Genomic DNA, 23,668 nt, shown 5'->3' on the forward strand with positions numbered 1-23,668 from the left:
TTTTCTAATGCTAGTTTTTAATTTAGTAATGTATTTGATTCAATTTTCTCTTTTTCCCACCTTCTTCGTTGGCAGCACCTATAGTAGTCACTGCTGCTTTTTATAGGCCAAACAGTTTGATTTTAATGAGTATTATCTTACAGGTGCTGCCTGTATAATAATCACCAGGCTAAGGACTGTATTGACTCCTTTGTTACTCACTGTGTTCGGGTAAGAGCTACAATTTTGGACCATTATGATGGATACTTTAAAAACTGTGGGGTGTAATTCCTTCAGTAGCATTAATTTTTGTTATTTTTTTATCTGACATTTCTTACTTGTTTTCACTGAATAAATAAATAATTTCTTTCTCCTCTTATACTCAAGTAGATAGCTCTCTAACCTGAAGTCTTCCTGGCAGGTTGTTAGATACTGAGGCACTTTTGATGTCTTCACTATAACCCCCAGGGACCACAGGATAAGTTGTACACATTTTTTTGTAAATGGGTACAAAAACTACTTATTTTTGACCTTTTAAACAAGGAATGTTTGTAGAAGTCCCAGATACCTTCTCTTTGTAGTACTTTAATGAATAGAATTACAGTAAAATTAAAATTATTGATACAGATCAGATCACAAGTTTATTTCACATCTCAGGGAATTAGAAAAAAATACAAATCTTGTAGTGGATGAAATTAATCATAAATCATTTTTATTTAATTGCAGTCAGTTTTGGGTACCTAATTCCAGTTATTAAAATACATATATACATACATATAACAAGGCAGCATGAGATGGTAAAAGAACTAAAAGGCCAGATTTCATTTTTATTAATATTTTACCATTATCATACAGGTCACTTTACTTTTCTATACACTTCCCAGTCTTTAAAAAGTGAGGTGTTAATACTGCCCCTATACTTCTTAGAGGCTAGTTATTGGTCAAATGAGATAATATCTGTCAAACTGTACAAATTTAAAATTATACCTTCTAATTCATGTTTCTTAAATCAGAGCATCCTACCATTCATGTGTATTGTCTGATTAATGAAATATTATATTTTATTATGTAGAATAGGAATAGAAGTTTCTAGAGAACAATTGACCCTTGAAAACATAGATTTGAACTGTACAGGTACACTCATACACAGATTTTCTTCGATATAGTAACAGTACTATAAATGCATTTTGTTCTTCTTAGGATCTTCTTAATAACATTTTCTTTTTTCCTAGCTTACTTTATTGAAAGAATACAATATATAATACATACACAAAATAGGAGTTAACTGACTGTGTATATGTTCTCAGTAAGGCTTCCAGTCAACAGCAGGCTATTCGTAGTTAAGTTTTTGGAGAGTCAAAGGTTTTACATGGATTTTTGACTGTATGGGGTATAAGTGCCCCTAACATCTGTGTTATTCAGGGTTCAACTGTATTAGCCCTTATTCAAGCCTTATAATTGTTCTGGTGTGTTTAAAGCAGCACAGAACTGTCACCCTTGAATGTTGGCTTATAGCGGGAAATAAACAGAAAAGAAATTATTCTCTTAAAATCTAAAGATCAAAGTAAGATATTTTTGCCATATGAAAACAAGTTTCATTAACAGCTACTTTCTTCTGGCTGTTGATAAATTCTCATGTTGAGTTTCCTTAAAAAGAAATGCCTGTAAGAAATATGCCTGTGTAAGAAATAATGCACAGTCCTGATTCTTAAATCCACAGTATTTTTCCCCCCTTAAACTCCATTTTGAAAATTTGGAATGTTAATTTTCTTTAGTGCCAAGTAGTTTTACGTTGCCAGTTAACAAACTGTATGTGTCTTACAGCCCTTCTGTAGTCTTATTCAGATCCATGGACATAATAGGGCTCGACAGAGAGATAAGCTTGGTCATATTCTTGAGGAATTTGCTACCTTGCAAGATGAGGTAAGAGCCCACAAGTTGTCCTCCCTTCCAGAATTAAGATATTCAAGTACCTTGATCAGATTTTTAAAAAATAATTCTTTGGGATGATATTTTGACTGTTTAATTTTTCAATGTGATGATTTTATTTTTAACTTCAGTGTAACAGTTTCATGTATCAAAGAAAGAGTTTACAAAAAGAGAAAATAATCCAAACTGAGAAACACCTTAAATTATTTCTTGGATAATCAGAATAAATTATAAAATATATGTAGAACTATGGTTTTACAACAGGTTCACATTCTAATAAAATGTTTAACTTATAAGCAGCAATATTAATTGGTAACATAACTTAAGACCTGAAGTCAGTATTTTGTATGTTTGTCCTTATAAAGTGTCTTTTTAGTTTAAGGAGTATTTAAACAAACATTATCCACTGTGAAATGAGAAATTTAAATCTAACCAAAAATGTTTTGAAAGTGCAAGTTCTTTATGTGACAAGTTTTACATTTTCTGCCTAAATGCTATTTTAGCTGGTTTGTTTTTTTAATTCTCTCATTACCTTGAAAAGAAAGTCAATGTTACAACCTTTTATTCTGATAGGCAGAGAAGGTTGATGCAGCCCTTCACACTATGCTGTTGAAACAGGAACCCCAAAGGCAACATTTGGCCTGTTTAGGTACCTGGGTCCTTTATCATAACCTTCGAATTATGATCCAGTATCTTCTGAGTGGCTTTGAATTGGAGCTCTACAGCATGCACGAGTACTACTACATATATTGGTAAGAGATCAGCATGAGTTAAAATTGGCAGTGGGTAGAGTAGATAAGATCTGAGAGAGCATCTGTAGAACAGAAGAAGATTTCAGGGTACTTTTTCATTTAATGTATTTTAACTTTAGTTGTGGGATAATTGGAAAATGTTTACTAAAAATTAGAGCCAGATCATGCTGAACATCTATCTTTAAGTGCTGTAACAGCATACAAATACATTTTTTTTTCAGCTATTGAGTATTTATTTAAAAGCTAGTAAAAGTGGCTCCAAAGTAAATGGATTAATTGAAGAGCTTTCATCTGTTTGTAGAGAGAAAAATGAACATATATTTAGTCCTGACTTTAGTGATGCTGGGTGCTAGCTCTAGAATGTACTTAACTGAATTAAAGTTCAAAATCTGAACCAGATCTTTCCTCTGAGAAGAAACTGTGGCTAAGATTATCATTGGGAGCATAACTGTTGCAAACTGCTGTCCTGGGGATTTATCTCAGGAGCTTGGAAGGAGCTGCTAAGGGATCACCCTCCTCAGCCAGGAGTTCTTCACTTTCATTTGTGGATGAGAAACCTAGTAAGAGGATGCTTGGAAGTACTGTAGGCGTGGGAAAGCTGCCACGGGAAAAAAATAATAAGAGCCAATGGATCTTTTGCTTAGTCTGGCCAAGGATGGTGGTAACTTATTAAATAATAACCAGTGTTGCTCATGACAAACAGCTAAGTTTAGTGTATAAGACCTTAACATGGTTCATCTTTTTTTTTTTTTAAGATTTTATTTATTTATGTGACAGACAGGGACCACAAGCAGGCAGAGAGGCAGGCAGAGAGAGAGAGAGGAGGAAGCAGGCTCCCCGCTGAGCAGAGAGCCCGAAGCGGGACTCAATCCCAGGTTTGCGGCAGCTAATGGGAAGCTTTTTTGCCCTTAATTCCTCAAAATAAAATTTTTAGATGCTTTTTGGCACAAAGAATTGGGCTCTTAATTCAGCAAATGAATGATAACCACATAAACACTCCATTAGAAATGTATCTGCATATTTGAGCAATTCATTTCTTTTTTTAATGAAAGAAATTTTAGTTTTTGCCTATAAATACACTTGTGGTCTATTTTCATGTTAGTTTTAACTGCTTTTCAATTTCAAAATTATAGATTGGGCTCCAGCATTTTCACAAGATAAGCTTGTTGTTATTGTTCATGAATATAAGCATTCCTAAGGCATGTGGGTGCTTAAAAATGAATAGTAGAAAACTCTGATTCTTAAACTTTACAGTGCATATGGGGACTTGTTAGGCTTGGTCCTTTGAGATCCTCGTTCAGTAGATCTGGGATCGGAACCAGTCGTTTGCATTTCTAACTAGTTCTGGTGATATTGCTGCTGATCCAGAGATCACAATTGAGAACCACTGGTCTAAAATATCTGTACTCTGTACTCTCTTTAGATATAACTGTACTCTGACTCTCTTTAGATATAACTGTATTAATTTTGATAATGCCTTTACTAAAAGCTCACTGAGATATCTGATATTTGATAAGAAAAGCCTGACTGGTGTCAACTCTATCCTTCACTCATCAGTCCTTGTATTCGTATTTGGAAGGTAGATGACAGCATTAATTCCCCATAGAAGTCCTCTCACTGAGTTAAGATATAGACCCTCAGATTTTATAGTGTTGTGGGGGGAGGATCATTTGTACCCTATAAAAGGATACTCTAAATGCTTTTCTTAAATTCATTGTCAGAAATTATTTTCTCTTCATGTGAACTATTTGTTTTTGTTTTGTTTTGTTTTATGAAATAAAACTGTAATTCCAAGTTTACCCTCATTGCCAGGAAGCACAGTGCTCAGTTTGGCTTTAAAACACAGCACCTAATCCATTCCAGGCATTTTGCAGGGGTTTTTTGGTTTTTGTTTTTTACCAGTACGGTTTTGATTTATAGACTGTGGGGCCTTTGTTTGGTTACAACAAAAAGGAACTATGTTTATCCTTAGGTGTATCTTTTTTTTTTTAATTATTTTTTAATTTTTTAATTTTTTATAAACATATAATGTATTTTTATCCCCAGGGGTATAGGTCTGTGAATCGCCAGGTTTACACACTTCACAGCACTCACCAGAGCACATACCCTGCCCAATGTCCATAACCCTACCCCCCTCTCCCAAACCCTCTCCCCCCAGCAACCCTCAGTTTGTTTTGTGAGATTAAGAGTTACTTATGGTTTGTCTCCCTCCCAATCCCATCTTGTTTCATTCGTTCTTCTCCTACCCCCTTAACCTCCATGTTGCATCTCCGCTTCCTTATATCAGGGAGATCATATGACAGCTGTCTTTCTCCGACTGACTTATTTCACTAAGCATGATACCCTCTAGCTCCATCCACGTCGTCGCAAATGGCAAGATTTCATTTCTTTTGATGGCTGCATAGTATTCCATTGTGTATATATACCACATCTTCTTGATCCATTCATCTGTTGATGGATATCTAGGTTCTTTCCATAGTTTGGCTATTGTAGACATTGCTGCTCTAAGCACTCGGATGCACGTGCCCCTTCAGATCACTATGTTTGTATCTTTAGGGTAAATACCCAGTAGTACAATTGCTGGGTCATAGGGTAATTCTATTTTCAACATTTTGAGGAACCTCCATGTTGTTTTCCAGAATGGGTGCACCAGCTTGCATTCCCATCAACAGTGTAGGAGGGTTCCCCTTTCTCCGCATCCTCGCCAGCATCTGTCATTTCCTGACTTGTTAATTTTAGCCATTCTGACTGGTGTGTGGTGATATCTCATTGTGGTTTTGATTTGTATTTCCCTGATGCCGAGTGATATGGAGCACTTTTTCATGTGTCTGTTGGCCGTCTGGATGTCTTCTTTGCAGAAATGTCTGTTCATGTCTTCTGCCCATTCTTGATTGGATGTGCTTTGGGTGTTGAGTTTGCTAAGTTCTTTATAGATTTTGCACACTAGCTCTTTATCTAATATGTCATTTGCAAATATCTTCTCCCATTCTGTCATTTGTCTTTTGGTTTTGTTAACTGTTTCCTTTGCTGTGCAAAAGCTTTTGATCTTGATGAAATCCCAATACTTCATTTTTGCCCTTGCTTCCCTTACCTTTGGCGATGTTTCTAGGAAGATGTTGCTGTGGCTGAGGTCAAAGAGGTTGCTGCCTGTGTTCTCCTCAAGGATTTTGATGGATTCCTTTCTCACATTGAGGTCCTTTATCCATTTTGAGTCTATTTTCTTGTGTGGTGTAAGGAAATGGTCCAATTTCATTTTTCTGCATGTGGCTAATTTTCCCAACACCATTTATTGAAGAGGCTGTCTTTTTTCCATTGGATAGTCTTTCCTGCTTTGTCAAAGATTAGTTGACCATAGAGTTGAAGGTCTATTTCTGGGCTCTCTATTCTGTTCCATTGATCTATTTGTCTGTTTTTGTGCCAGGACCATGCTGTCTTGATGATGACAGCTTTGTAATAGAGCTTAAAGTCCGGAATTGTGATGCCACCAAGTTTGGCTTTCTTTTTCAATATCGCTTTGGCTATTCGAGGTCCTTTCTGGTTCCATATAAATTTTAGGGTTATTTGTTCCATTTCTTTGAAAAAAATGGATGGTATTTTGATAGGAATTGCATTAAATATGTAGATTGCTTAGGTAGCATAGACATTTTCACAATATTTGTTCTTCCAATCCAGAAGCATGGAACATTTTTCCATTTCTTTATGTCTTCCTCAATTTCTTTCATGAATACTTTATAGTTTTCTGAGTATAGATTCTTTGCCTCTTGAGTTAGGTTTATTCCTAGGTATCTTACGGTTTGGGGTGCAATTGTAAATGGGATTGACTCTTTAATTTCTCTTTCTTCTGTCTTGTTGTTGGTGTAGAGAAATGCAGCTGATTTCTGTGCATTGATTTTCTATCCCGACACTTTAATGAATTCCTGTACAAGTTCTAGCAGTTTTGGAGTGGAGTCTTTTGGGTTTTCCACATATAGTATCATACCATCTGCAAAGAGTGATAGTTTGACGACTTCTTTGCCGATTTGGATGCCTTTAATTTCCTTTTGTTGTCTGATTGCTGAGGCTAGGACTTCTAGTACTGTGTTGAATAGCAGTGGTGATAATGGACATCCCTGCCGTGTTCCTGACCTTAGCGGAAAAGCTTTCAGTTTTTCTCCATTGAGAATGATAATTTGCGGTGGGTTTTTCATAGATGGCTTGGATAATATTGAGGTATGTGCCCTCTATCCCTACACTTTGATGAGTTTTGATGAGGAAGGGATGCTGTACTTTGTCAAATGCTTTTTCAGCGTCTATTGAGAGTATCATATGGTTCTTGTTGTTTCTTTTATTAATGTATTGTATCACATTGATTGATATGCAGATGTTGAACCAACCTTGCACCCTGGAATAAATCCCACTTGGTCGTGGTGAATAATCCTTTTAATGTACTGTTGAATCCTTTTGGTTAGTATTTTAGTGAGAATTTTCGCATCTGTGTTCATCAAGGATATTGGTCTGTAGTTCTCTTTTTTGATGGGATCCTTGTCTGGTTTTGGGATCAAGGTGATGTGGGCCTCATAAAATGAGTTTGGAAGTTTTCCTTCCATTTCTCTTTTTTGGAACAGCTTCAGAAGAATAGGAATTAGTTCTTCTTTAAACATTTGGTAGAATTCCCCTGGGAAGCCATCTGGCCCTGGGCTTTTGTTTGGAGATTTTTGATGACTGTTCCAGTCTCCTTACTGGTTATGGGTCTGTTCCGGTTTTCTATTTCTTCCTGGTTCAGTTGTGGTAGTTTATATGTCTCTAGAAATTCATCCATTTCTTCCGGATTGTCCAATTGTTTGCATAGAGTTGCTTACAATTATCTGTATTTCTTTGGTGTTAGTTGTGATCTCTTCTCTTTCATTCATGATTTTATTTATTTGAGTCCTTTCTCTTTTCTTTTTGAGAAGTCTGGCCAGGGGTTTATCAATCTTATTAATTCTTTCAAAGAACCAGCTCCTAGTTTCTTGATTTGTTCTATTGGGGGGTTTTTTGTTTTTATTTCATTGATTTCTGCTCTGATCTTTATTATTTCTCTTCTCCTGCTGGGTTTAGGGTTTCTTTCTTGTTCTTTCTCCAACTCCTTTAGGTGTAGGGTTAGGTTGTGTACCTGAGACCTTTCTTGTTTCTTGAGAAAGGCTTGTACCACTATATATTTTTCTCCCAGGACTGCCTTTGCTGTGTCCCACAGATTTTGAACCGTTGTGTTTTCATTATCATTTGTTTCCATGAATCTTTTCAATTCTTCTTTAATTTCCTGGTTGACCCATTCATTCTTTAGAAAGATGCTGTTTAGTCTCCATGTATTTGGGTTCTTTTCAAACTTTCTTTTGTGGTTGAGTTCTAGCTTTAGAGCATTGTGGTCTGAAAATATGCAGGGAATGATCCCAATCTTTTGATACCGGTTGAGTCCTGATTTAGGACCGAGGATGTGATCTATTCTGGAGAATGTTCCATGTGCACTAGAGAAGAATGTGTATTCTGTTGCTTTGGGATGAAATGTTCTGAATATATCTGTGATGTCCATCTGGTCCAGTGTGTCATTTAAGGCCTTTATTTCCTTATTGATCTTTTGCTTGGATGATTTGTCCATTTCAATGAGGGGAGTGTTAAAGTCCCCTACCATAATTGTATTATTGTTGATGTGTTTCTTTGATTTTGTTATTAATTGTTTTATATAGCTGGCTGCTCCCACGTTGGGGCACAGATATTTAAAATTGTTAGATCTTCTTGTTAGACAGATCCTTTGAGTATGATATAGTGTCCTTCCTCATCTATTATAGTCTTTGGCTTAAAATCTAATTGATCTGATATAAGGATTGCCACCCCTGCTTTCTTCTGATGTCCATTAGCATGGTAAATTGTTTTCTGCCCCCTCACTTTAAATCTGGAGGTGTCTTCGTGTCTGAAATGAGTTTCTTGTAGGCAATATATAGATGGGTCTTGTTTTTTTATCCATTCTGATACCCTGTGTCTTTTGATTGGGGCATTTAGCCCATTAACATTCAGGGTAACTATTGAGAGATATGAATTTAGCGCCATTGTATTGCCTGTAAGGTGACTGTTACTGTATATTGTCTTTGCTCCTTTCTGATCTACTACTTTTAGGCTCTCTCTTTGCTTTTAGAGGACCCCTTTCAATATTTCCTGTAGAGCTGGTTTAGTGTTTGCAAATTCTTTCAGTTTTTGTTTGTTCTGGAAGCTTTTTATCTCTCCTTCTATTTTCAGTGATAGCCTAGCTGGATATAGTATTCTTGGCTGCATGTTTTTCTTGTTTAGTGCTCTGAATATATCATGCCAGTTCTTTCTGACCTGCCAGGTCTCTGTGGATAAGTCTGCTGCCAATCTAATATTTTTACCATTGTATGTTACAGACTTCTTTTCCGGGACTGCTTTCAGGATTTTCTCTTTGTCACTAAGACTTGTAAATTTTACTACTAGGTGACGGGTGTGGACCTATTCTTGTTGATTTTGAGGGGGGTTCTTTGTGCATCCTGGATTTTGATGCTTGTTCCCTTTTCCAGATTAGGGAAATTATCTCCAATAATTCTCTCCAATATACCTTCTGCTCCCCTCTTTCTTCTTCTTTTGGAATCCCAATTATTCTAATGTTGTTTCGTCTTACGGTGTCACTTATCCTTTGAATTCTCCCCTCGTGGTTCAGTAGCTGTTTGTTTATCCCTCTTTTGCTCAGCTTCTTTATTCTCTGTCATTTGGTCTTCTATATCACTAATTCTTTCTTCTGCCTCATTTATCCTAGCAGTGAGAGCCTCCATTTTTGATTGCACCTCATTAATAGCTTTTTTGATTTCAACTTGGTTAGATTTTAGTTCTTTTATTTCTCCAGAAAGGGCTTTTATATATCTCGAGAGGGTTTCTCTAATATCTTCCATGCCTTTTTCGAGCCTGGCTAGAACCTTGAGAATCATCATTCTGAACTCTTGATCTGACATCTTACCAATGTCTGTATTGATTAGATCCCTAGCCTTCGGTACTGCCTCTTGTTCTTTTTTTTGTGGTGAATTTTTCCGCCTTGTCATTTTTTCCAGATAAGACTATATGAAGGAGCAAGTAAAATACTAAAAGGGTGGCAAAGACCCCATGAAAATACACTTTAACCAAATCAGAAGAGACCCCAAATCATGGGGGGGAGAAAGCGGATAAAAAGATGTTCAGAAAAAGAAACAATTAAAAAAAGAAAACGAATAAAGAAAAAATATAAAAAAGAAAATATATATGATTAGATAAACTAGTTTAAAAACGTTAAAAGAGAAAAGGGTAAAAGTTTAAAAAAAATTAACAGAAGAAGAAAAAAAAATTGAAAAAAATTAAATTAACTGCAAGACTAATAAATCATGGGGAGAAAGCCATGAGTTCCGTGCTTTGCTTTCTCCTCCTCTGGAATTCTGCTGCTCTCCTTGGTATTGAACCTACACTCCTTTGTAGGTGAACTTGGTCCTGGCTGGATTTCTTGTTGATCTTCTGGGGGAGGGGCCTGGTGTAGTGATTCTCAAGTGCCTTTGCCCCAGGCGGAATTGCACCACCCTTACCAGCACCGCCCTTACCAGGGGCCGGGCTGAGTAATCCCCTCAGCTTTGCTTTCAGGAGCTTTTGTTCCCTGAGCGGAGGACGGGAATACAAATGGCGGCCTTCTGGTCTCCGGCCTGGAGGAGCGAGAGCCTGGGGCCCCACGCCTCGGTTCGCCCTCAGAGAATAGTGCCCAATAACTCCCTTCTCCCTGGCCTCCGGCCGCGCTCAGAGCTCTCTGAGCCTGCTACTGGTTCAAGGCAACCCTGAGCTGAGAGCTCACTCCTCGGCTCTGTCTCTGTAGCCGGCTTCCCCGTTCTAATACCTGCAAGCTCTGTGACACTCAGACACCCCCGATCCTTCTGTGACCCTGGGGTACCTGAGGCCACGCTGACCCGGCGTGAGCTTCACCCCGGTTTAGCCTCTGGAGCGATGTCCCTCAGCGGAACAGACTTTTAAAAGTCCCGATTTTATGCTCCGTTGCTCCGCCGCTTGCCAGGAGCCTGCCCCTTCCCCCCGGGGTCTATCTTCCCGTCGCTTTGGATTCATGTCTCCGCCGGTCCTACCTTTCAGAAAGTGGTTGATTTTCTGTTTCTAGAATTGCGGTGGTTCTTCTCTTCAATCTCCCATTGGATTTGCAGGTGTTTGCAATGTTTAGATAAGCTATCTAGCTGATCTCCTGCTACCGGATGTAGCCTCAGCCTGCTACTTCTCCGCCATCTTGACTCCTCTCCCTCCTCAGATGTATCTTTTAACTAGTTATTGTTTTACTTTCAATTTTCTTTCTTTCTTTTTTTCTTTTCGTGGTTTTTTTTTTTTTTTTTTTTTTTTTTGGTGGTAGGGTGCATGTTTTAATATTTTAAACTGCCTTACAACTTTCTGGAGAATTTTAGAGATAGGCATTATATGCTCATCCTTGATAATAATAAACTTCCTAATAAATCTTTGATTTTTAGCTTAATGTAGTAGTGTTTCTTAATTTCATATAGATTATAGTATAAACTGTATATATTCATATTCTAGATTTGAACTTATTTTTCTGGGCATTAGAGAACCTAATGTTGGTTAAGCTTTTGAAAAGTTAGTATCGGTGGAATAATCTGTTTCATGTTTAATTTATTGAATAAACTCAGGTAAATTATAAGTCTGAATGTTCTTAGTTTTTAGAATGCTTTGGTATAGTGCCTATAATTTTACATTTTTTTCCTCTGTATTTGCTTTCTCTTGCAGTTAATGTGAAAATAAATATTTTGTTAATAGGCTGAGGTGAAGTGTGTCCTGATATAATAAAAAAAATTGTATAATGAGCATTCATTTGATGAATTTATATATAAATGTATATTTTTTTATATATGTCATATATATACTTATATATATGTTTAACATATATAAATATAATTATCAGGAAGTCTTTTGAAAGGTTGTAAAGTGTGTATCATTGTAGGAAATTAAGCATATTTTCAGCATTGTCCAGCAATATAAGGCTACAAGAAAGGAAAAGTTAATCATTTGTAATGCTAATTTCTTATAAAATCTAATCTGGCAATTATCTAGTTGGATAATTGGGTTTTTCTTTTTTACTTTTAAAGCAGTATTAAAAATCTCTTTATTAATACTAGTACTTGTAGTGATAAAGCTATCTCATTTAGACTCCTCCATTAACTAACATTTGATACCCTTGAAGGTATCTCTCAGAATTCCTTTATGCATGGTTGATGTCGACATTAAGTCGTGCTGATGGCTCTCAGATGGCAGAGGAAAGGATCATGGAAGAGCAGCAGAAAGGCCGGAGCAGTAAAAAAACAAAAAAAAAGAAGAAAGGTACCATGGATTATTTTTAAATTTAAGAAGTAACTAACATTGGAGTACACTTTAATTTCTACAAACAGTTGGAGAACTGCCTATGCCTTGCTATAAGTGAATTAGTCCTTATATCTCTGTTCTTGCCCATCTTCTCTTCAGAAAGTATAAGGTAGAGAGTGAATCCCAGTGTTAGTGACCCAAGCCTCTTTGGTGCTTTCCCTTGCTTTTCTTTTACTTCTTTGCTATTTTATGTGTTAGAAGACCTTAGGACAAGAAGTAGCCACATGGAATGTGTAAGCTGGATGAGTCAAGGAACAAGGCAGCAGGAGACCCTTGATCTTTTGACAGAAGGCTGACCAGTTGGAGGGCAGTCGATCTGGAGCTGTGCTGTTATAGTGGCACAGAAAGATAATCACAGAGGGCCTTGGTGCAACACCCAAAGCCCAGGAGAAGGAAGAAATGTTTCAGAGACACTGCTCTCTTGATCACTAGTAGAAGGGTACAGATAGTGCTACAAATGCTACAAAATATTACTGTGTATTTCATTAGGATTTCAACAGTTTGGATGGGTTTTTCAATAACTGTAATGAGTGGGTTTTCTGTTTCAGAAATTAAGTCCGCATGGTGAATTCAAAAGTTAAAATAATTTCATATTAGAATTTTATGGTATTATTTAGGGAACATAGCTTTTTAAAAAGCCTTTCAGTTATATTTTAATTTTTATAGATTTGGGCCATAAACTAAAACTTAACCTATAGGAACAAACTTTGAATTTTTAATTTTAGTATACAAGGTGGAAGATTTTTTTTTAAATTAGATTTTCTCCTGCGGTAATGCAAGAGGAGGGGGAAAACTGTGGATAATTTTCTTTTTAATTATAGTTCGCCCCTTGAGCCGAGAAATTACAATGAGCCAGGCATATCAGAACATGTGTGCTGGGATGTTTAAAGTAAGTTGTCACAAATGAAGTTGTCTTTGCTTTTTAACAACATTGCTGTTACATAGTTTAATTAAAATGGACTCTTTTCTCTGATTCTTTCCAGATTCTAATTTCACCTTTGTGTTTACTATCTGCTTAAAGTTTACCTTTTTTCCAAGTCTAGTTTTCATTAATTTGCTTAACAAGTATTTGTAGACAAGTACTAATTTAACACACTTGCCATGTGTCACATATCTTCTACTGAATACATTTAAGAACACCAACTGTAATCAGATGTGATCCTTGTCTCAGGTGTCTAGGTAATGACAGGTCAGGTAATATGTGTGACATAAGTAATAAGAGAAGGCAGAGTTTCTGATTCATGATCAGAAAAGGTTTCTTGGAAGAGATGGGGTTTGTATTTCTTTAGGAGCATATTAGGAAGAGAGTAGGCTCCACAATGAATGGCTTAAGCAAACATTTTCAGGAGTTAGCAAGTACTCTTTTTTTTTTAAGATTATTTATTTGACAGATCACAAGTAGGCAGAGAGGCGGGTGGGAAGGGGGGTGAAGCAGACTCCCTGCTGAGCAGACAGCCAGATGCAGGGCTCGATCCCAGGACTCTGGGATCATGACTCGAGCCGAAGGCAGAGGCTTTATAACCCACTTAGCCACCCAGGCTCTCCACAGGAGCTAACTCTTAAGTTGTACTTGGCAATTCAGGAAATTGAGGCAGCTTATATTCAAATATATCAAACAGAACATGGGCTTCTGTTTGAGAAATAGGACCTATGCTTTTCTTATTATAATAGGACTTTTTTTCCTAAGAAACTTTTACTTGAAGGTTTCAAAGCAACTATAAAAGCATGTGTCATAGCAGAATAATGTACATATGAATTTTTCACTGGGAAAATTCGTAATGGGTTAAACACTGGAACTTGAAAAATTTTTATGTAAATATGGCATATAACATAAAAATGAATACTGAAGCCAGTTTTTCTCTTCCTATTCCTGATATCTGAACCTTAAAATTGTTTTAACTCTGTGTAAATAGCTGTTTCTTGTTTTCTACTCTGCATTAATGAGGAATTCACTTTTTCAAATTGATAGACACTTTTATTTTCTTTTTCCTTTAGACCATGGTAGCATTTGATATGGATGGCAAAGTACGAAAACCCAAGTTTGAGCTTGATAGTGAACAAGTTCGATACGAGCACAGATTTGCTCCATTCAACAGCGTAATGACGCCACCACCAGTGCACTATCTGCAGTTCAAGGTGACTCTGCTCACTAAAGCAATTGTAAAGGAAGTAGTCTTAGACCGGCTTAGAGATACGCTGTTTGTACCTAGCCGTTTCTTTAAAATAATCAAATCAGACTATTACTGGACCAGTGACAAGGTGATAAAAGAATTTTAATTCCTGTGAAAATTATTTGGCTCTTTCTGGATGCACTCATTCCATTAAGAGTTATTTTAAGTATGGGGATCAGATGAGGTAATTGGGAATTAAATATTATGTAGGGAAAAATAGGGACATGTGTCTAGTGTTTGGTTTAGTGTCAATATATGAAACATGAGTCAGGGTAGAATTTTTAATTATAAAAGCTGTTTTAGAGTTTTTCATATTAAACATGTTTTGAATAATACAGTATTCCACCTCCCCTTTTTAGGAAATGTCTGACCTCAATAAATACAGCCCTCCTCCTCAGTCTCCAGAACTGTATGTGGCAGCTAGTAAGCACTTTCAGCAGGCAAAAATGATCCTGGAAAATATCCCAAACCCAGACCATGAGGTAAGCGGTCACAGTAATTCTGGAGGAAAAGCTTGGCAGGAAATACGTATCTTACTACTGGATGATAAATGAACCTTACCATGTGAATAGTGAAGCCTTTCATGTTTCTGGCATGGATTTTAAGTGGCTTTGCTAGCCTAACCTTGTAAGACTTAAAATTAGCTCATGAAAGCAAGTAGCTCCTTTGTGTAAATTTAGAGATCAGTGCACAGAAATTAAGACAGAGTATGTAGGAGGACAAGAAATGGGATTCAGAGTGATCCACAGTTTAGAAATGATGACATTTAAATTTTTTTATTTTAATGTATAGTTTATGATACTAAAATCTAATTATATAAATCTTAAAAAATATGAAAAATGCTCTGGTCAGTTATCACAGGAAGTAAAAACCTATTCCACTTGACCATTTAAAATAGAGCCTACTGTTCAAAGACTTTGTTTTGACATACTATCCCACAGACCTTGGAACTTGCAGAATCTGAAGTTGCAGCCACTGGTTGCTTTCACAGTTTGCTGTGCCTGATAATACTGACATGCATGCATTCCGCACACGAGAATGCCTTGCGTATAACACTCAGACTGCTAGGGGAGTATATCTTGGTACAACCTCCATGAAAGGGAAGTTCATAGCAGTTACCTGTTAAAAAAAGCACAGATGGTTAGGCCAAGCAGTTCTGCTGCTTGGGGTTTATCTAACACACGTGCCTGTGTGGGCAGTGAGGGAAGCAAGTAGCTAATACACAAGAGTCCTCATTGCAGCAGGATTCTCAGAGCGAAGAAGTGAGGAAACTTCACTGCCTCCTCAACAGAGACTGTCAAATGAGTGATGATACATCATACCAGACTGCGGAGTCTTGAAAAGGACACAGAAGGTGGTTACATACCGTAATGGAATGTTCTTGAAAGAGCGAAGCACTGAACGGTGTATAGTATGTTGCCGTTTCAATCGAAAGGGGCCCAGGGATTGTGTGTGTGTGCACATGTATCTCCAGAAGGAGATGTGAGAATTATGTGAGAGTTGATAACAATGTTGGTTTCTTGGGAGGGGAACCTTGGGAAACAGGGATAGGAGAGAGATGACTTTTATGTTCTGTGTAATCATGTAATAAAATACAAGGGGGAATGTAAAAATTAGAGGAAGGTACCTATAATAGACGGCATAAGTCCTTCAGTGAACTTAATTCGTTTACTCAGCAAATACTTGTTGACGGTCTACTGTGTCCGCAGCCCTGTGGTGAAAACTAGACAAATCTCTGCCCTCTTAAGGGTAGAGGTTGTAGACAGTTATATTGTGTACTAGAAGATCATAAGACTATGAAGAAAAATCAAGCTGGGAATGGAGATCGTGAATACTGTAAGGAGGCGGCGGTGGCGGATTAGGCTTTTTTAAGGCAGCTGGTGAGCAAATCTCTGAAGAAGGTGAAAAAGCAGGTCCCATGGCCACTGCGGATGGAGCCGAATGGGCAGAGGGATCTGCACATGTAAAGGAAGGCCCGGAGGGTACGGACTGGTGTGGCCGGAGTGGGATGAACGAGGCGTGCTCACTTTGGAGGTTTTAGACCAGATTGGATTTTTGTTCTGAAGGTTCACTCTGGCCCCTGTGCTGAAAGTAGCCGGTGGTAGGGGCAAAGAGCCAGTGGGGGCCACAGCAGTCGCCTGTGAGAGAGGACGTGGTCGGTGGAGGGATCCGAAGCAAGTTGGACTGATGGCGGGTGAGGGAGAGAGGAGTTAGGGAGGACTTCGGGATTTGGGCCTCAGCCTCTGGCTGGGGGGAACCAGTGGAAGAGGCTGCAAGTGGATGCGGAGCTGGTGGGCTGAGGAGTTAGGAGCTCAGGTTGGGATGTGCCTGTTGGAGGCCCGGATGCAGCTGTCATGTGGACGGGCGGATGTGTTAGTCGGGGCTGAGGAGAAGCTGTTCCAGACTTGTGGTGAGATGTGTTTCTGGAGAGAGGTCCGTCAGCAACCAGGAGCAGGGGGAGCTTCTTTCTTCAGGTTGCACATCACTCCCTCTCCGGAGGAATGCAGCCTTCCAGTCAGTCCTCTGCTGTTCGTCTGTTCAGGTGAAACCTTCCAGGCAAGTGTAGTCAGGAGTGACAGGAAACACAGGACACCTCCTACTCACTGGCGTGGTTCTGAGCTCGGAGTGTGTATTGGGTCACTTAGTAATCCTCCCAGCAGGTCTGTGCGGTGGTGGCGAGTCTGTCCCCATGCTTATAGATGCAGAAACTGGGAAACAGAGAGGCTAGAGAACTTGCCAGGGGTTTGCTAGCTAGTACCTGATGTCCGAGCACTCCAGCTGTGGAGTCTGGGCCACATGGGCTCCGCTGCTGCCTTTGCGGCCGGATGCTCTTCAGGCTTGCTGAGAGCAGACCCGGGGTCCCACGGCTGGCCCACGCGGAGTGCTCTGTGGTCATGGGAAAGTGTGTCTGTTCGTTTTAAGTTGCCTTAGTAAAATATCAACATTTACTTTGTGCAAAGTACCTATATTATAAAGACATTTTGACTCTGAATTTTAGGTTTTGATAGCTTAATGTTGCTCATTGTTTAGGTCAATAGAATTTTAAAGGTTGCCAAACCCAACTTTGTGGTCATGAAGTTATTGGCAGGAGGACACAAAAAGGAATCTAAGGTAAGTGCACTGTGGGGAAAGTAAATGGGCATTAAATTATTGTAGAACTTAAAAAAAAAAAAAATCATCCCTTTAAAAGAGGTTCCGTGGCAGAAAAATAACTAGAGCTTCCCCTTTTATTTTGAAACTTACAGATTTTATTGATTTAAAATTTCTAAAGTCTGCCCTTCCATTCCCCTCCGTTGCATAAATTACTATGAGTAAAACAGAAAATGTGAGAAAACAAACTTATTATGGGAGAGGTATTTAAAAAGTCCTCTGCCTGTGGAAAAGTTAATGCTTCAGTAATCAAAGGCTTTGTTCAGTGGCTCAAGAGATGGCAAATTCTGTCAACTTTACTTGCTGATGCTGATGCGGTCAACGTGTGTGCTGCCGAGCATTGGCGAACCGCATGTACCTTGTGTCTGACGACTCCCATTGCGTCTTGCTATCGGCCTTCCTCAGCCTCGGCCTTGCTTTACTAGAGGCGGTTTCGTTGCTGTACTGTATTGTCCATGACCCAGGAACTGAACGGTGTGCTCACTCACCCCCCCTTTCCTGTGATTTAAGTCCGTTTGCCTTTGTTAGCTAGTCGACTTTGATAAACCCAGAGATAAGCTCATTTTTTTCCCTCCAGATTTGTAAATACATTTCTTTCTTTTCTGCCTTTCTTTACAGGTTCCTCCTGAATTTGATTTCTCTGCTCACAAATACTTTCCTGTTGTAAAACTTGTTTGAGAGACATTGAAAAGGGGACATCAAGGGGCAGAATCTGAAGATTCTAAGGGGATTGATCCATCCGTCAGTCTCAGCACATAACGTGAAGTGAAATGGATTTCTTGGATAACAGCCTATTATAAGAGATACTTTTAATTTGACAGCCTTATACGACGTGAATGAAAACTGCTGTTTTAAAGTGGTTATGTTCCATGGATGAAACTGGTCTTACCGAATGCAGTGATGAACGTTATATGGTTTTATTACAGATTTAATCATAAATCATTTTTTATGAATGAGTGAAAATAGTGTTTGTAAAGGTTAATAAATTTCTTGACAAAAAATGCACTACTGGAAATGAAAAACAGCACTTTGATGCATGTTAAGAACTGAAGGTTTTTACTCTTGAGTAGTTCAAACAGATTATTCAAAAGTTTCAAAACAAGGGATTGATCAAACACTTGAACGGGGTTTTGGCAAAATACACTTAAAAGGGAATGGGCGGGGGGAACCTCTAAACTGTCTAGGGAGACTAAATTACATGGGGATTGTGATTTTGTGTGTGATGTCTTAAACTCTATATCTATAAGAATATAGAAGTTTTTTTAAAAACATCCTTTAATTGTTCATATTGGCACTTTGAAAACATTCTGCTTAATGTTTGCTGGTGACATTATTCGAGAGGTGGGAATGTGTAGATTGTTAATTTTTAGGGTTGGGTTTCAGTGTGGCATACTTCTTGTTCACTAATTTTCAGTGTAACCCATGCAAGGTTTTCAAGTGGGGATCTTTCCATTATCTGCTGGCTTCCACCTGTACCTTTTAAGTGCCCAGTGCTAGAGGCCCTACCTCCTTTCCTGCTCAGTCCTCTTCCTGGCTCATGCTGCCAGGGATTTTTATTCTGTATTAGATGGCTAAAGCCTTGGTTTGTAAGACTTGTTATATGAAGTTTATGCATAAATTTAAAGGAGGTATTTCAAGTCCTTTAACTTCCCCAGAGGTATGTTTCACAGGCACACCAGTAAGGATGGAAGCATTTTACTTGAGCTTGTTCAGAAGTGCATGGGATGATACCAACTTTGAGTAATCCTTCAATCTATACATTATTGGAATTTTATAAGCCAGTTTTTAGGGACACTGGCTCAGTACACTTTAAGTATTGCTCTGTGCTGAGAAATAGTACATAAACATTTAAATACACAATAAAGCTATTTCCCCAACTTTGATACTAATGAACATTTTCAGAATCTAACAATGTAAAAAAGAAAAAAACAGCCTACAATTCATGGAATCTTTTTAAATTTTTTGTAAAATTCAGAGTCAAGTATTAGAAGTTGTTGAGAATTCTATAAACTATAGTTATTTATAATAATCTCTTAGTGGGAGTAGACCACGCCCTTGGGCCTTAAAGGCTCCTGAATTCACACTTGTCTTGTACCACTCCAGGTTCTGCTGAGAATAGATAACCAGCCACTACCCATTAAAACAATCATGCCAGTTACTGATCTAATTATTTCATGACCGCACACTGACTTAACACATATTGGTTTATTTCTCAAATTCCATCACACGAAAGTACATTAAGTATTTGCAGCGCTGTCATTACTCAAGAAGTCTGAGTATTGTGCAGGGAATCTGCAGTCCCATCTGCAGAAGAAAAGATGAGTCCTCCCATTCCTGTCTACATACCATTTGAGAATATAGAGAAAGTGTAAATTACAGAGCTCACACCTATTAAAAATTGGAATAGGTGCTGATTAAAAAGACCAAAGTAGGGGTTTTTACGTATTTATATTACACAGGTTTTTGTTTTGCTTTTTAAAAAAACAAAAACAAAACAGCCACGTCACCTCTAAATTGTTGCCTCAAAACAAGTGCCTGTGTGATGTGAAGGTAAGCCAGTGGTAAGAAAGCATGACTGGAGAGATCGCTCACAGTACACACCTCCTGAACGAAGGGCCTGTGATGCCTCTATACATGAAGATGGAAACAGCATGGTTATTTTTTACTTATATTGATGACCCATCTTAGTCCACAAGGTTTAAGGCAGACCACCACTCTTGATCCATGATTGGCAAGCTGATTCTTCAGGGATCCAGTAGGGCAGTAAAGAAAACAAAGCAGCTGAACAGTCTTGTTTCTTAGAACTCTGCACACTAATTAAAATGAAATGAATAGACGCTTTATTGAAAAAGCAAGAGAGACTATTAAGCGTAAGGCTAAGACACAAAGGGAATCTTACAAAGCTATTTTTAACACCCTTCTTTAGTTGCCTTTTCTGGGTAGAAAAGTTTAATCTTAGTAATTAAGTAAACAGATACCTATAGAGTAGCATTCACATTGGAGATCTTAACCTGAATGCAAACCAGGTCCTGCCTTCAGTGCCAGCCAGGGGCACCGGAGTCCAGACCAGGTGAGGGGCCTGGCATGTGGCTCATCAGCTGTCCAGCCTGCGGCACAGCCCTGTAACTTATCTGGACCCTCGTTTCCTCTCCAAAGTTAACTGGTTATCCCAGGTGGTCTGAGGCTCCTGCATCTCAAGTCCGGTGACGTGTATTTAATAAACATCACCACCTTCTTACCCTCAAGACCTCAGCATCCTGTGTATGACTCTGCCAGTCATTTTTAAGTGGCAAGAGCCTATTTACTGGAAATACTGAGAAGCAACTCAATCTGAATTACGATTAGTCCTTTTCAAATTAACATTAACTTTTGATTTTTAAATCACTTTTGATAAGTCATTTGCCACAAGCCAAATTTATGAACTGTGGCAAAAACAACTGTTACATTTCTCTTGCCTTTCTAAATTCTCCCCCTGTGTAACACTGTATATGCTCTTAACATCAGCTTCCTCTTTTCCCTACGATGGTGCAGTAGGCAGTCTGTCCACAGCAAACATGCCCCCGTAGTGCTGTGCTGCCCCCCCCCCACCTTGCTCTGCCACAGGCCCCAGGGTCATCTCTGCTTTGGCCCTGTTCTGTCTGAAGTCTGATCCACTCATGGCTCTTGGTAATACAGACTTAATACAGAAGATTTTGCTTTGTCCACACATTATTAAGCAAAGTAAAAATAGATCACAAATGTTCAAATGACAAGTCAAGCATTTTTGTATGTTAATGACAGGTTATACAAATAGGGTTTTTTTTAAATTCTCACATAAAATGCCTTTGTATATAGACTTGTTTAAAACTGTTGCTAGTGATGTTTGTTTAACAGTTTTGTGCTCCGGGCCCCTGACTGTCTGAACCAGAAGTGAGCACATGAGAGCATAAGCCAGTAATCATTCGGCACTGACGTGGGAGAACAGAAGTACCAGGCTGGTACGGGCCACTCGGCACAGCATGTGAAGAAGGACACCAGAGGGACCAGAGAAGAATTCTCAGGTGTGGCGGGTCTCTTGGTGTCAGAAGACAGTCTCCTCCTACAGGCTTTGATTTTTTTTTTAAGTTACATTCCAGAATTTCTGAAGCACCACTGTCCCCATACTTGGAGAACTTGGGTTCTGTTTTTGATGTTGATTTTCTCATACCTATTAGCTGACAAATTTTGACACCTTAGTATAAACACCTTGAAAATACCCCCCAAAACCATCTCTAACACAATCATTTTCCTACATAAAGTACATATTAAAACTCCACAATAATCATCTTTAGATGTATATTTTACTTAGGACATTTCACAGTATTCATCCCCTCATAAATATTTTGTAGTGATCTCTCTTCAATCCCGAGGTATAGGATTCCAGTTGATTCAGAGTGTTTGGTTCTTCTTTTCACGCTGATCAAGTAAATTTATCATGTCTCCTTTCTGATTTTCAGCATTAAGAACTAAAAAAGAAAAATAAATAAAAACCATAACCTAACATTAAATATTTAGGGAAACCAGCCAGGCAGTTTCTGTTTGACCTGAGTATATAGGAACTGCTTCATCAGGAGGACAGTATCTCCCACAGCAACATAATGGGGAACTGCATTGCTAATCAAGGACAAGATAGTGAAGAGACTACATGTATAGCCAACATGGTGTCATGAAATAAAGCTGTAACACCTAAAAACGTCCTATTTAAAATAATAAAATAATGCCCCATGTCCTCATGTACTCATAAAATTTGTGACACAACCACAACTCTTCCGTGCTCCATGCATCCCTGTTGGTGTCCCTCCAACAGGAAGCACAAGGCCCTCAGAGCTCCCTGCAGCTTCAGTCAGCACTTGCGTCTCTGAAGCTTCTGCTTTCCAGAGCTGAAGTCTTTATGTGGCTCCCATCATCCTTACTCTATCCTTTGACACACACAGGACATACAAAGACCTCACAAAACCTAAAACCACCATGCTGATTTACAACTAAAACACATTAAATGGTTAATGATTTCGTTAAATGCCTTAATACTGTCTTTTAAAGTTCTCTAATAAAGTTGGAACGAATGCCTTTTTCTCACTTCCTGGAGCAAGCAGGATCGCAAACTGTTTCAATGATAGAATCTTAAAATGATGGTGACGACAATCCTTGAAACTTAAAGCTTACAGAGAATTTTTCTTTGCCCACATCCTTCGTTTGAAGCCTCATACCAGGTGAAATATGATCCTGGGACCCCTGTATGTAGGGGGTGAAAATCCCAGAGCTCTACTGCAAAGCCAAATATTTAGGGACACTAGACTGATTTGAAAGGATAATAAAACAGGTTAGTACCGTAACCACACCAGGTAGTCAAGGACTGAGGTACACAAATGAGTGGAATCGATGACAGGAACAGAAAAAGACTTTGTATTTGTTTAAAATTCTGACTTGCTAATATGTTTGTTTTGTGTTAAAAAAAATCACCTAAACAGTCTAAGAAAAATCAAGTTAGAACCTATTTCTAAAAACCTCAAATAACTCTGCCAACTGTAATAAATGCTGGATGAAATATGAAAAGATACTTTTTTTTTTTTAAAAGAGAGAGCAAGAGCAGGAGGGAGAGGGAGAAGCAGTCTCCTGCTGAGCAGGGAGTATGACGTGGGGCTAGATCCCAGGACCCTGGGATCACAACCTGAGCGGAAGGCAGACACTTAACTGAGCCACCCATGCGCCCCGAGAACACACTGTTGAATCAAATCCAGGTTGAGAGACTCTACCAAATAACTGGCCAGAACACTTCAAAAACTATCAACGTCCTAAGATAAAGACAGATGGTTTTGAGTTAAAGGACCCTAGGGAGGTGACACTATGGTATATAATTCTGGATTATTATATCTTGGACCAGAAAAGGAATATTAAGTTGGACAATTCACTGAATTTGCATAATAGCATTGTATCGATATTCATGTCTTCATTTCAATAATGGGACTGTGGTTATGTGAAATGTTAATATTTGAGGAACCTGGGCGAAAGGTATATGGAAGGGGCGCCTGGGTGGCTCAGTGGGTTAAGCCTCTGCCTTCAGCTCAGATCATGATCTCAGGGTCCTGGGATTGAGCCCCACATTGGGCTCTCTGCTCAGCAGGAAGCCTGCTTCCTCATCTCTCTGTCTGCCTCTCTACTTGTGATTTCTGTCTGTCAAATAAATAAATAAATAAAATCTTTAAAAAACAAATAGTTTAAAAAATAAAAGAGAGGTATATGGAAATTCTGTTTTAAATT

General features: G+C 38.5%; 2 protein-coding genes across 7 annotated transcripts in view; one reads left to right on the forward strand and one right to left on the reverse strand.

Moving 5' to 3' along the window:
• NAA35 (N-alpha-acetyltransferase 35, NatC auxiliary subunit) overlaps nucleotides 1–18,397 on the forward strand; it is a 99,725-nt gene extending 81,328 nt beyond the window's left edge. For all 4 annotated transcript variants that reach the window (XM_045086084.1, XM_004774105.3, XM_004774106.3 and 1 more), the window contains 9 exons: nucleotides 144–210; nucleotides 1,804–1,902; nucleotides 2,482–2,660; nucleotides 11,893–12,029; nucleotides 12,893–12,960; nucleotides 14,067–14,207; nucleotides 14,602–14,724; nucleotides 17,273–17,353; nucleotides 18,011–18,397. In XM_045086084.1, coding sequence (XP_044942019.1) covers nucleotides 144–210; nucleotides 1,804–1,902; nucleotides 2,482–2,660; nucleotides 11,893–12,029; nucleotides 12,893–12,960; nucleotides 14,067–14,207; nucleotides 14,602–14,724; nucleotides 17,273–17,353; nucleotides 18,011–18,070 — 955 coding nt within the window. In that variant the 3' untranslated portion in view covers nucleotides 18,071–18,397. The remainder of the gene's footprint in view (nucleotides 1–143; nucleotides 211–1,803; nucleotides 1,903–2,481; nucleotides 2,661–11,892; nucleotides 12,030–12,892; nucleotides 12,961–14,066; nucleotides 14,208–14,601; nucleotides 14,725–17,272; nucleotides 17,354–18,010) is intronic.
• A 1,185-nt stretch (nucleotides 18,398–19,582) lies between these two features.
• GOLM1 (golgi membrane protein 1) overlaps nucleotides 19,583–23,668 on the reverse strand; it is a 58,322-nt gene continuing 54,236 nt past the window's right edge. For all 3 annotated transcript variants that reach the window (XM_004774110.3, XM_045086086.1, XM_013046623.2), the window contains one exon: nucleotides 19,583–21,876. In XM_004774110.3, coding sequence (XP_004774167.2) covers nucleotides 21,800–21,876 — 77 coding nt within the window. In that variant the 3' untranslated portion in view covers nucleotides 19,583–21,799. The remainder of the gene's footprint in view (nucleotides 21,877–23,668) is intronic.

Source organism: Mustela putorius, unplaced genomic scaffold, assembly GCF_011764305.1.
Source record: "Mustela putorius furo isolate JIRA1106 unplaced genomic scaffold, ASM1176430v1.1 tig00000876_pilon_pilon_pilon, whole genome shotgun sequence".
Lineage (NCBI taxonomy): Eukaryota > Metazoa > Chordata > Mammalia > Carnivora > Mustelidae > Mustela > Mustela putorius.